The sequence below is a fragment of the Scyliorhinus torazame genome, chromosome 3 (assembly GCF_047496885.1).
Source record: "Scyliorhinus torazame isolate Kashiwa2021f chromosome 3, sScyTor2.1, whole genome shotgun sequence".
Lineage (NCBI taxonomy): Eukaryota > Metazoa > Chordata > Chondrichthyes > Carcharhiniformes > Scyliorhinidae > Scyliorhinus > Scyliorhinus torazame.
In genome coordinates this window covers 100584173-100598560 of record NC_092709.1, presented here as the reverse complement: position 1 = coordinate 100598560, position 14388 = coordinate 100584173, and the positions used below count along the sequence as shown (strand labels likewise).

Below are 14388 nucleotides of genomic sequence, written 5' to 3'. Positions count from 1 at the left end.
TGAACCCAGATCCTCAGCGCCGCAGTCCCAGTGCTATCCACTGCGCCACATGCCACCCAGCATTTCAAAGTTGACTGGAGCACCATAACCACCAAGTCGCACAGTAATTCCCTTTAATTTTGGAGTTACATAGACCTCTTGCTCATTATACTTCTTTACTTCTCTCTGCTGCAGTTTTCTCATTCAGGTAACAGCAGCAGACAAGGTGCCTAACAATTCACATCAATTGAAAAATGGTTTACATAGATATAATGCCCAGTGTATGACAAAAAATTAACTTTAGCAAGAGGCATCTTTAGGAATCCTATCCAAACTCGGTTATATAAAACACTATTATTTCTATTACAAGTCCAATGTAGAAACATTGAAAAATACTCACTGGTAATGTGCCCGGAAGTGATGCATCTAAAAATGATACCAATGAATTTGGAGGTGCTGAAAATTGCACCCAGGACCCAGAGAATAGTTTGGAGTTGGAACATAATTGAGCATGGATTTCCAAACCAACAACTCCCAGCCATTTTCTGGAAGACAAAAATGATTTATATAGGACGATAAATTAATATGACCATGACCAATAAACAAAATTACAACTGCCTTACAGAACTATAACTATCAACCCAATTGCCTAAAAGGAATCTCAAAATCATGCAAGACCTTGTCTTTTGGATGAGACATGAAACCAAGGCTCCATCTGTCCTCTCAGATGGGCATCAAAGATCCAATGGTACTACTATGTGGAGCAGCAGGGGAGTTATTCGCAATGTCCTAACTAATACTCATCCTTCAGTCAATATCGCTAAAAAGATAAACTGGTCAAGCTGCTCGGTAATTCACTGCCATATTTCCTACTTAAAAGTACGTCATCGGCTGTGAAGTCGATGGAGACATCCTGAGAATGTGAAAAAATAATCTATAAAAGCAAGTCTTTATTCCCAAGTATCAATAAAGTTCATACCAGCATTTATATGTAACATAATTTTTTTCATGAAAGAGGCATGTGCCATAATTTATGTTTACTGTCAGCAATCGGTCATGCATACATAAAAGTTAAATAATTTTACGAATTGAAAATGTCACACTACTTGTGTGTACGACACTCATCTTCCTTTTCTTATGGAAGAGCTGAGCAAAGCTATTTGCAATATTCCACTTATCTATTCCAGGAGAGATTGGGCAGACAGTTCCTTTAATAAGATACAAAGCGGAGAGGAAAATATTATATACTGCTTTTACACCGATCAACACTGGAATTTACTGGCAGCAAGCAATTTTCCTGGGGTTACCTCTGCCTCAGCAAATAACAGGACTAAATGTGCCCAATGTTTGGTGAGCTGGGTGATCTGAATGTCCTAGATACACTAGGAAAACCCCTATTACAGTTATGTTTATGGTGATGTTAATTGCCCTTAAACGAAGACTGCTGGCATTGCACTCAATAGCCAAATCATTAAAGTCAATAAATAAAAGTCATCTTATAGAAATATACTTTAATTACATTACAACATGCAAGCTATAAAATAATAGCAATTTCTTGTTCATAAAAGCTATCTATATAAAAAGACAACGGCCTGGGTGGGCAGTATGGTAGGACAGTGGTTAGCACAGTTGCTTCACAGCTCCAGGGTCCCATGTTCCATTCCCGGCTTGGGTCACTGTCTGTGCGGAGTGTGCACCTTCTCTCCGTGTCTGCATGGGTTTTCTCCGGGTGCTCCGGTTTCGTACCACAGTCCAAAGATGTGCAGGTTAGGTGGATTGGCCATGCTAAATTATCCTTAGTATCCAAAATGGTTAGATGGGGTTACTGGGTTATGGGGATAGGTGGATGTGTGGCTTAGGTAGGGTGTTCTTTCCAAGGGCCGGTGCAGACTCGATGGGCCGAATGGCCTCCTTCTGCACTGTAAATTCTATGATGATTCTGTCTTTTGAGTTCATTAAGATTAATTGCAGGTTAGGTGGATTGGCCATGTTAAATTGCCCCTTATATGTCCAAAGGTTAGGTGGAGTATGAGGTTACAGGGATACGGTGTGGGAGTGGGCCTCAAACATAAGAACTAGGAACAGGAGTAGGCCATCTGGCCCCTCGAGCCTGCTCCGCCATTTAATGAGATTGTGGCTGATCTTTGTGGACTCAGCTCCACTCTCCGGCCCGTACACCATATCCCCAAATTCCTTTATTCTTTAGAAAGGCATCTATCTTTTTCTTAAAACCGTTTAAAGAAGGAGCCTCAACTGCTTCACTGGGCAAGGAATTCCAGAGATTCACAACCCTTTGGGTGAAGAAGTTCCTCCTAAACTCAGTCCTAAATCTACTTCCCATTATTTTGAGGCTATGCCCCCTAGTTTTGCTTTCCCCGACCAGTGGAAACAACCTGCCCGCATCTATCCTATCTATTCCCTTCATAATTTTATATGTTTCAATAAGATCTCCCCCGCATCCTTCTAAACTCCAATGAGTACAGTCCCAGTCTACTCAACCTCTCGTCATAATCTAATCCCCTCAACTCTGGGATCAACCCAGTGAATCTCCTCTGCACTCCCTCCAGTGCCAATATGTCCTTCTCAGGTAAGGAGACCAAAACTGAACACAATACTCCAGATGTGGCCTCACCAACACCTTATACAATTGCAGCATAACCTCCCTAGTCTTGAACTCCATCCCTCTAGCAATGAAAGACAAAACTCGATTAGCCTTCTTTTTAAAAAAATATATTTTATTAAAGTTTTAAAACACAATTTTTCCACCTTACAAAACAAAAACAATAACACAATAACTAATAGATAACATTCTTTAAATAAAGTAATGAACTAACAACATAACAAAAAATAGTGCTCCCCCCCCCCCCTCAACTAGAACAAAACAAGTTCAAGTCGCCCCCTTTTTTCTGGGTTGCTGCTGATCTATTTTCCCCTAACGTTCCGCTAGATAGCCAAGGAACGGTTGCCACCGCCTGGAGATCCCCTGAGCCGAGTCTCTCAGCGCTATGGTCAGTGGTTAAATTGCCAGCGCCAACAGTAACGGGGACAGAGGGCACCCCTGCCTTGTTCGCCTATGTAATCGAAAATACCCCGATCTTTGCCGATTTGTGACTACACTTGCCACTGGGGCCCCATAGAAGAGTTTGACCCAACAGACAAACCCCTCCCCGAACCCAAACCTCTTCAGCACCTCCCATAGGTACTCCCACTCTACCCTATCAAATGCTTTCTCTGCATCCATCGCTGCCACTATCTCTGCCTCCCCCTCTGCTGGGGGCATCATTATCACCCCCAATAGCCGTCGCACGTTAACGTTCAACTGTCTCCCCTTTACAAACCCTGTCTGGTCTTCATGCACCACCACCGGGACACAATCCTCTATCCTCATTGTCAGCACCTTTGCCAGCAGCTTGGCGTCCACATTCAGGAGCGAGATAGGCCTATAGGACCCGCATTGCAGCGGATCTTTATCTCGCTTCAGGATTAATGATATCATCGCCTCCGACATTGTCGGGGGTAAAGTCCCCCCTTCTCTGGCCTCGTTAAAGGTTCTTGCCAGCAGCGGGGCCAGCAAATCCGCATATTTCCTATAAAATTCCACCGGAAACCCATCTGGTCCCGGGGCCTTCCCTGCCTGCATGCTCCCCAGTCCTTTAACCACCTCATCCACCCCGATTGGCGCTCCCAGGCCTGCCACCTCCTGCTCCTCCACCTTCGGGAACTTTAGTTGGTCCAGAAACTGCTGCATCCCCTCTTTTCCCTCCGGGGGTTGGGACCTATATAACCTCTCATAGAAGGTTACCTCGTTTACCTTCCCTACACTCCGCACCGTAGTTCCCGTTTCGTCCCTAACTCCCCCTATTTCCCTCGCCGCTATCCTCTTGCGAAGCTGGTGGGCCAGCAGCCGACTTGCCTTTTCCCCATATTCGTATCTCATCCCCTGTGCCTTCCTCCACTGTGCCTCTGCCTTCCCAGTGGACAGCAGGTCAAACTCCGTCTGGAGTCTTCGCCTCTCCCTATATAGTCCTTCGTCCGGGGCCTCCACATATCTTTTATCCACACTCAAAATCTCCCCCAGTAATCTCTCCCTCTCTTTAGCCTCTTTTTTCCCCTTGTAGGTCCTAATGGAGATCAGCTCTCCCCTAACCACTGCCTTCAGCGCTTCCCATACTACCCCCACCTGGACCTCACCATCATCATTGGCCTCCAGGTACCTTTCGATACATCCCCACACCCTTCCACAGACTCCCTCATCCGCCAATAATCCCACATCCAGTCGCCAGAGTGGGCGCTGTTCCCTCTCCTCTCCTATTTCCAGATCCACCCAGTGCGGGGCATGGTCTGAGACGGCTATGGCCGAGTACTCCGGTCCTTCCACCCTTGAAATCAGTGACCTATTCAACACAAAGAAATCTATCCGGGAGTATACCTTGTGGACATGAGAGAAAAAGGAGAACTCCTTGGCCAGCGGTTTAGCAAATCTCCACGGATCCACTCCCCCCATTTGGTCCATAAACCCCCTAAGCGCCTTGGCCGCTGCCGGCCTTCTTCCGGTCCTGGATCTGGGCCGATCTAACCCTGGATCCAGCACGGTATTGAAATCCCCCCCCCCATTACCAGGCTTCCTACCTCCAGGTCCGGGATACGTCCCAGCATCCACTTCATAAATCCCGCATCATCCCAGTTCGGGGCATATACATTTACCAGCACGACCTCCATTCCCTGCAGTCTGCCACTCACCATCACATATCTGCCACCGTTATCCACTACTATATCCCTAGCCTCGAACGACACCCGTTTCCCTACCAGTATAGCCACCCCTCTGTTTTTTGCGTCCAGCCAACTAGCCATCCCCCACTCTGGGCCAATCCCCCATCCAGGTCCCGCGACCCGCCAGTCCCCCAGGCGGCGCACTCCCGCCCCGACCACCTCTTCTCTTACCAGCTCCCTCTCGATCTCAGCAGCAGCAACCCAGTTATCCCCCCCGCTAGATCCCCATCTAGCATGGTTACTCCCCCCATTTTGCTTCCGAAAGTCAGCTGACTCCAACTGACCCCGGCTTCCCCCGCTCTCTCCTTGACAAACCCCCCCCCCCCCCCCCGCGTGTGGAACTCCCATCCTCCTTGCGCCTAATTTCCCGCCATCATCTCTCTTGCGCGGGAAAAAACCCGCGCTTTCCTAGAACCGTCCCGCCTCCTATGGCGCAGCTCCCCCTACAGCCCCATTCCCATTCCCCAGCCCCCACCTATGTCCCTTTTTCCCCAACGGCGGCCACATTTCTCAGTGTCATCCCCCCGTCAAAGATCGTCCCGATACCGTGAACCTCCCCTTCCCCAATTTCCATTTCCATACATCAGCATTGTCATTTCCCCCCCCCCCAACATCAGTCCCTCAGTTCTCGTCCAGTTTCTCTTTTTGGATTAAGGTCCATGCTTCTTCCGACGTTTCAAAGTAATACTGTCTATCACGGTACATGACCCATAGTCGCGCCAGCTGTAGCATCCTGAACTTTACTTTTTTCTTACGAAGCACCTTGTTGGCTCGATTGAAACTCGCTTTCCTTCTCGCCACCTCCACGCTCCAGTCCTGATACACTCGAATCACCGCATTCTCCCACCTACTGCTCCGTACCTTCTTGGCCCAGCTCAAAACAGCCTCTCTGTCATTGAAGCGGTGAAATCTCACAACCATTGCCCTTGGTGGTTCTCCCGCCTTTGGTCTCCTCACAGGTACCCGATGAGCCCCTTCCACATCCAGGGGGCCTCAGCTCCCATTAACGAATGGAGCATCGTGTTCACATAGGCCCCACCGTCGGCTCCCTCCACTCCCTCGGGGAGACCCAGAATCCGGAGGTTGGTCCTCCTTGATCTATTTTCCAGGACTTCGAATCTCTCAATACACCTCTTGTGTAGCGCCTCGTACGTCTCCGTTTTGACCGCTAGGCCCAGAATCTCATCCACGTTCTCAGTTACCTTCCCCTTCACCACACTGAGCTCTATCTCCTGGGCCTTTTGCGTTTCTTTGAGCCCATCGATTGCCAGCAACAACGGCGCCAGCACCTCCTTCTTTAGTTCTTCCACACACCTTCTGAGGAATTCCTCCTGATCTGGCCCCCATATCATCGGGCCTCTCTCCGCCGCCATCTTGTTTCTTCCTTCTTTTTTTCCTCTGCCGCTGCCCTCGAGGATCCTCCGAAATCTGGCCACCGCCACCGATCTTTTTCCTGCACACTGGGGGGGGTGGGGGGGGGGGGGGGGGGCTCCTTATTTCTTCACCCCACACCGGGTTTGATCAGACAAAAGTTCCGTTGGGGCTCTTAAAAAGAGCCCGAAAGTCCATTTTCGCGGGAGCTGCCGAAACGTGCGGCCGCCGGAAGTCTCGATTAGCCTTCTTAATCACCTGTTGCACACCAACTTTTTGCGACTCATGCACCAGCACACCCAGGTCCCTCTGCACAGCAGCATGTTTTAACATCTTACCGTTTAAATAATAATCCATTCTGCTGTTATTCCCACCAAAATGGATAGCCTCACACTTGGCAACATTGAATTCCATCTGCCAGACCCTAGCCCATTCACCTAACCTATCCAAATCCTTCTTCAGACTTCCGGTATCCTCTGCACTTTTTGCTTTACCACTCTTCTTAGTGTCGTCTGCAAACTTTGACACATTGCACTTGGTCCCCAACTCCAAATCATCTATGTAGATTGTGAACAACTGCGGGCCCAACACTGATCCTTGAGGGACCCCACTAGTTACAGGTTGCCAACCAGAGAAACACCCATTTATCCCCACTCTCTGCTTTCTGTTAGTTAACCTCCCATGCTACCACTTTACCCTCAATGCCATGCATCTTTAGCTTATGCAGCAACCTTTTGTGTGGCACCTTGTCAAAAGCTTTCTGGGACTTCCGGTTGCGGCTATGCGGAGCTAAGCCTCACAATTCGGCAGCTCCCGCGATCACGGATTTTCGGGCTCGCTAGAGGAGCCCCAACGGAATTTTTTTCACAGACAACCCGTGGGGAAAAGAGAGAGGTCCCCTACCACCTTTTATGGACCGGACCCGAAGTGAAACGGCCAAAAAAGCGGCATTGGAGCAGCGAGGGAAAAAAAGCAAAATGGCGGCGGCCGGGGACAAAGAGGAGATGCAGGAATTCATCAAGCGCTGCTTCGAGGAGCTGCGTAAGGAGATGCTGGCGCCTATGCTGGCGGTAATTGAAGGACTAGGGATAACCCAGAAGGCCCACGAGGTGAAGATCCAGGAGGTCCAGAAAAAAATGAGTGAGAATGAGGACGAGCTCTTGGGCCTGGCGGTGAGAGTGGAGCGGCACGAGGCGCTACACAAGAACTGGGCGGGAAGACTCGAAGACCTGGAGAACAGGTCGAGGAGAAATAATCTGAGGATCTTGGGTCTCCCAGAAGGAGTGGAGGGGGCCGATGCCGTGGCATACGCGGGCACGATGATCGGGGCGCTGATGGGCACGGAGGCCCCTTCGAGGTTGCTGGAGCTGGACGGGGCGCACCGGGTGCTGGCGAGGAAGCCCAAGGCAAATGAGCCGCCAAGGGCGATGGTGGAGAGATTTCACCGGTTTATGGACAGAGAGAGGGTCCTGAAATGGGCCAAGAAGGAGCGGAGCAGCAAGTGGGACAACGCAGAGATCAGAATATACCCGGACTGGAGCACGGAGGTTGCTAAGCGGAGAGTGAGTTTCAACCGGGCCAAAGCAGTGCTGCATCGGAAAGTAGTGAAATTTGGAATGCTGCAGCCAACGCGACTGTGAATTACATATAAGGGCCAACACTACTACTTCGAAACGCCTGAAGAGGTGTGGACCTTTATACAAACTGAAACGTTGGACTCTAATTGAGGATTTGTGAGGGTGGGGGGGGTGTTTGAGGGTTGAAGTACGATGGTTGTTGTATATAGGGGGTCAATCACGCGCAGGAAATGTTATATGGGCTGGGGGAGAGAGACAAGGCCGCGACAGGAGCTGCGCCAGAGGGGGCGGGGCAGGCTTTGGAAAGCGCGGGGTTCTTTTCCCACGCGCGGGAAGAAAGGCGGGAAGGGGAACGAAGGAACATATATTGATTGGGGGGGGGGGGGGGGCGTGAGTGAGAGAGCCCCTCCAATCCGGCTGATAACGTGGAACGTGAGGGGCCTGAATGGGCCGGCGGCGGCCAAGGTGCTCAGGGGGTTTATGGATCAGATGGGGGGAGTGGACCCATGGAGGTTTGCAAGACCGCAGGCCAGGGAATTTTCTTTCTCCCACGTGCACAAAGCCTATTCCCGGATAGATTTCTTTGTTCTGGGCAGGGCGCTCATCCCGTGGGTGGAGGGGATGGAGTATTCGGCCATAGCCGTTTCGGACCACGCCCCGCACTGGGTGGAAATGGGGCTGGGGGAGGAGAGGGACCAACGCCCGCTGTGGCGGCTGGATGTGGGACTGCTGGCAGATGAGGTGGTGTGTGGGAAGATGAGGGGGTGTATCGAAAGGTACTTGGAGGCCAACGACAACGGGGAGGTGCGAGTGGGGGTGGTATGGGAGGCGTTGAAGGCAGTGATCAGAGGAGAGCTAATCTCCATCAGGGCTCATAGGGAGAAGACAGAGGGCATGGAAAGGGAGAGGTTAGTGGGGGAGATTTTGAGAGTGGACAGGAGATATGCAGGGGCCCCGGAGGAAAGATTACTTGGGGAAAGACGACGGCTCCAGACGAAGTTTGACCTGTTGACCACGGGGAAGGTGGAGGCACAGTGGAGGAAGGCGCAGGGGGTGACCTACGAGTACGGGGAAAAGGCTAGTCAGATGCTGGCACACCAGCTCCGTAAGAGGACGGCAGCGAGGGAAATAGGGGGAAATCAAAGATGGAAGGGGAGCCACAGTTCGGAGTGTAACGAAAATAAACACGGTATTCAAGGCCTTCTATGAAGAGCTGTACAGATCCCAGCCCCCAGGGGGGGATGAGACGATTCTTAGACCAACTGAGATTCCCGAGGGTGGAGGAGCAAGAGGCGGCTGGTTTGGGGGCACCAATCGGGTTGGAGGAGCTGAGCAAGGGTTTGGGGAGTATGCAGGCGGGGAAGGCCCCGGGGCCGGACGGGTTCCCGGTGGAGTTCTACAGAAAGTATGTAGACCTGTTGGCCCCGCTACTAGTGAGGACCTTTAACGAGGCAAGAGAGGAGGGTACCCTGCCTCCGACAATGTCGGAGGCGACAATTTCCTTGATTCTAAAGCGAGACAAGGACCCACTGCAATGTGGATCGTACAGGCCGATTTCGCTCCTCAACGTGGACGCTAAGTTATTGGCAAAAGTGCTGGCCACGAGGATTGAGGACTGTGTCCCGGGGGTGATTCAGGAGGACCAGACGGGATTCGTAAAAGGGCAGGCAATTAAACACTAATGTGCGGCGGCTCTTGAACGTGATAATGATGCCATCGGAGGAGGGTGAGGCGGAGATAGTGGCAGCTATGGACGCGGAAAAGGCCTTTGACCGAGTAGAGTGGGAGTACCTCTGGGAGGTGTTGCGTAGGTTTGGGTTCGGGGGAGGGTTTATCAGCTGGGTTAAGCTCCTTTACAGAGCCCCGGTGGCAAGTGTAGTGACGAACTGGCGGAGGTCGGAGTACTTTCGACTGTACCGAGGAACGAGGAAGGGGTGCCCCCTGTCCCCCCTGTTGTTTGCATTGGCGATCAAACCCTTGGCCATATCACTGAGGGAGTCCAATAAATGGAGGGGGGTGGTCCGAGGGGGAGAAGAGCATCGGGTGTCGCTATACGCGGATGACCTGTTGCTGTACGTGGCGGACCCAATGGAGGGGGTGGTGGAGGTTATGCAGACTCTGAGGGAGTTTGGGGAGTTCTCGGGCTATAAGCTCAATGTAGGGAAGAGTGAGCTTTTTGTATTACAGGCAGGGGACCAAGAAAGAGGGATAGGGGACCTACCGCTGAGGAGGGCGGTGGGGGTTTTTCGGTATCTGGGGATCCAGATAGCCAGGAGTTGGGGGGCCCTACATAAACTGAATCTGACGAGGTTGGTGGACCAAATGGAGGAGGACTTCAAAAGATGGGATGTGTTGCCGCTCTCGCTGGCGGGTAGAGTGCAGTCGGTCAAAATGGTGGTCCTTCCGAGGTTTTTGTTTGTGTTTCAGTGCCTTCCCATCGTGATCACCAAGGGCTTTTTCAAGAGAGTAGGTAGGAGTATTATGGGGTTTGTGTGGGCGAATAAGACCCCGAGGGTAAGGAGAGGGTTCCTGAAACGCAGTAGGGACCGAGGAGGGTTGGCCCTGCCAAACCTAGGGAGCTACTACTGGGCAGCAAATGTGGCGATGATCCGCAAGTGGGTTATGGAGGGAGAGGGGGCGGCATGGAAGAGGATGGAGATGGCGTCCTGTAAAGGAACGAGCTTGGGGGCGTTGGTGACGGCACCGCTGCCGTTCTCGCCATCAAAGTATACCACGAGCCCGGTGGTGGCGGCAACGTTAAGGATCTGGGGCCAGTGGAGACGGTACAGGGGTGCAGTGGGAGCCTCGGTGTGGTCCCCGATCAGGGGTAACCACCTGTTTGTCCCGGGGAAGATGGACGGGGGTTCCAGGGCTGGCATCGGGCGGGGATTAGAAGAATGGGGGACCTGTTCATTGACGGGACATTTGCAAGCCTCGGGGCACTGGAGGAGAAGTTTGAGTTACCCCCGGGAAATGCATTTAGATATATGCAGGTGAGGGCTTTTGTGAGGCGACAGGTCAGGGAATTCCCGTTGCTCCCGGCACAAGAAGTTCAAGATAGGGTGATCTCGGGTGTATGGGTCGGGGAGGGCAAGGTTTCGGCAATACACCAAGAGATGAAAGAAGAGGGGGAAGCGCTAGCAGAAGAGTTGAAGGGTAAATGGGAGGAGGAGCTGGGGGAGGAGGTCGAGGAAGGTTTGTGGGCTGATGCCCTGGGTAGGGTTAATTCCTCCTCCTCATATGCCAGGCTCAGCCTGATGCAATTTAAGGTGGTTCACAGAGCGCACTTGACGGGGGCGAGGTTGAGTAGGTTCTTTAGGGTAGAGGACAGATGTGGAAGGTGTTCAGGGAGTCCGGCGAACCATGTCCATATGTTTTTGTCATGCCCGGCACTGGAGGGGTTCTGGAGAGGAGTGGCGGGAGCAATATCTCAGGTGGTGAAAGTCCGGGTCAAGCCAAGCTGGGGGCTGGCAATATTTGGAGTAGTGGACGAGCCGGGAGTGGAGGCGAAAGAGGCCGGCATTCTGGCCTTTGCGTCCCTAGTAGCCCGGCGAAGGATCTTGCTAATGTGGAAGGAGGCGAAGCCCCCTAGCCTGGAGGCCTGGATAAACGACATGGCTGGGTTCATAAAGCTGGAGAGGATTAAGTTTGCCTTGAGAGGGTCTGCGCAGGGGTTCTACAGGCGGTGGCAACCGTTCCTAGACTATCTCGCGGAGCATTAGAGGAAGGTCGGTCAGCAGCAACCCTGGGGGGGGGGGGGGAGGGGTATAAAGCTATGTAAATATACCATTTTGCCATGTATATATCTTGCTCAGTGCGATTTCGTGTTATTTTGTTACGGGGGAGGGGGGGGTATTGTTTGTAAGGGGAAAAAATTGTGTTAAAAAACTTTAATATATATATATTTTTTAAGCTTTCTGGAAATCCAGATATACCACATCCATTGGCTCCCCGTTATCTACTGCACTGGTAACGTCCTCACAAAATTCTACCAAATTAGTCAGACACGACCTCCCCTTTATAAACCCACGCTGCGTCTGCCCAATGGGACAATTTCCCTCCAGGTGCCCCGCTATTTCCTCCTTAATGATAGATTTCAGCATTTTCCCTACAACCGAAGTTAAGCTTACCGGCCTATAATTATCCGCTTTCTGCCAACCTCCTTTTTTAAACAGTGGTGTCACGTTTGCTACTTTCCAATCCTCTGGGACCACCCCAGAGTCTAATGAATTTTGATAAATTATCACTAGTGCGTTTACAATTTCCCTAGCCATCTCTTTTAACACTCTGGGATGCATCCCATCAGGGCCAGGAGACTTGTCTACCTTTAGCCCCATTAGCTTGCCCAATACTGCCTCCTTAGTGATTACAATCATCTCAAGATCCTCACCTATCATATCTTTATTTCCATCAGCCACTGGCATGTTATTTGTGTCTTCCACTGTGAATACTGACCCAAAAAACCTGTTCAGCTCCTCAGCCATTTCCCCGTCTCCTATTATTAAATCTCCCTTCTCATCTTCCAAAGGACCAATATTTACCTTAGCCACTCTTTTTTGTCTTATATATTTGTAGAAGCTTTTACTATCTGCTTTTATATTCTGAGCCAGTTTACTTTCATAGTCTACCTTACTCTTCTTTATAGCTTTTTTAGTAGCTTTCTGTTGTCCCCTAAAGACTTCCCAGTCCTCTAGTCTCCCACTAATTTTTGCCACTTTGTATGTTTTTTCCTTCAATTTGATACTCTCCCTCACCTCCTTAGATATCCACGGTCGATTTTTCCCTTTTCTACCGTCTTTTCTGTCGGTATGAACCTTTTCTGAACACTGAAAGATTGCTCGGAAGGTTCTCCACTGTTCCTCAACTGCTTCACCATGAAGTCTTTGCTCCCAGTCTACCTTAGCTAGTTCTTCTCTCATCCCATTGTAATCGCCTTTGTTTAAGCACAAAACACTAGTGTTTGATTATACCTTGTCATCCTCCAACTGTATTTTAAATTCCACCATATTGTTGTCGCTCCTTCCAAGAGGATCCCGAACTATGAGATCATTAATCAATCCTGCCTCATTACACAGGACCAGATCTAGGACTGCTTGTTCCCTTGTAGGTTCCATTACATACTGTTCCAGGAAATTATCCCGGACACATTCTATAAACTCCTCCTCAAGGCTGCCTTTACCAACCTGGTTAAACCAATCGACATGCAGATTAAAATCTCCCATGATAACCGCTGTACCATTTCTACATGCATCCATTATTTCTTTGCTTATTGCCTGCCCTACCATCCTGTTACTATTTGGTGGCCTATAGACTACTCCTATCAGTGACCTTTTCGCCTTACTATTCCTGATTTCCACCCAAATTGATTCAACCTTGTCCTCCATAGCACCAATATCATCCCTTACTATTGCCCGGATGCCATCCTTAAACAACAAAGCTACACCACCGCCCTTACCGTCCTCAAACACACTCACTAACATCCCCCACCTTTTCTCAAACGCCCCTGCCGAGCCCCTTAACTCATACTTTAACTTCTCTAATCACAGAAAGCCGTACAGGTCACCTAAACCAGCAGCAACCCCCGGTGGCGATGCCGACCGCCACTCCAGCAAAATTCGCCGCCGTGCAATCAGGAGAGGTGAAGGCCACGACATCGGCCTTCCTCCTCTCCATGAGCTCTGGCTTCTCTGAAACCCCAAATATCGCCACCAAATGGTCCGGGTCCACCTCCTCCTCCACTATCCTGGCGAAGACCATGAACACTCCCGTCCAGAATCTTCTCAATTTTTCACAACCTGTGCACCACCTTAAACTGTATCAGGCTCATCCTTGCACAAGAGGAGGACCCGTTTACTCTACTCAGTGCCTCACTCCATACTCCCCAATTGATCCTCCCCTCCCAACTCCGCTTCCCATGTCCCATGTCCCTATTAATGTGCCTTATCAGACTCTTCGTATTCTCCTCATAACTTGCTCTCCTACCTTTACATCATCAACAAATTTGGCTTCAATTCAAATCATTAAAATAGATTTTAAATAGTTGAAGAGACAGCACTGGTCCCTGTAGCACTCCACTCATTAACAACTTGCCAGCCTGAAAAATAAATACATTTATACTGACCCTTACGATCTTCCCAAAATGGAACAGTTCCCAAGCGAGTGTACGAAAATAGCTGCGTGCCAAGAAGCACATGGCTATTCAACGCAACTCGTGTGGAATAAGAGGCCTAGTGCGTATGGTTGCGCAGTGGTTAGCACTGCTGCCTCACGGCACCAAGAACCCAGGTTCGATCCCAGCCCCGGGTCACTGTCCATGTGGAGCGTGTACACTCTCCCCATGTCTGTATGGATCTCACTCCCACAAACCCAAAGATGTGCAGAATAGGTAATTGGCCCTGAATTGGAAAAACAAATTGGGCACTCTATATTTTAAAAAAAAAAGGGGCTGAACGGGGAACGCGTGGCCAAGGCCGCACATAGTCCCATTTTGTACAGCTGGTAACTCCGCTCACCGGAATTCCCCGTTGTAGCGAGAGATCGGGACGCCATTTTTAAATAGCGTCCCGATCTCCGAGGCCCCCAAAAGAATCGGCAACCTCTCCTTCCGCCCGCACCCCTCCCCCAGCCTAAACACACTATGGAAGGGTCCACCAGCCCGATCGTGCATGCGCCCAAACAATGCCAGGCTGGC

General features: G+C 50.6%; 1 protein-coding gene across 1 annotated transcript in view; it reads right to left on the bottom strand.

Annotated features, from left to right (window-relative positions):
- The window catches only part of gatb (glutamyl-tRNA(Gln) amidotransferase, subunit B), a 166294-nt gene that overhangs the window by 123407 nt on the left and 28499 nt on the right, over window positions 1-14388 (bottom strand). Inside the window, exon 2 of the mRNA XM_072496073.1 lies at window positions 380-524. Within this exon, the coding sequence (XP_072352174.1) occupies window positions 380-524 (145 nt within the window). The remainder of the gene's footprint in view (window positions 1-379; window positions 525-14388) is intronic.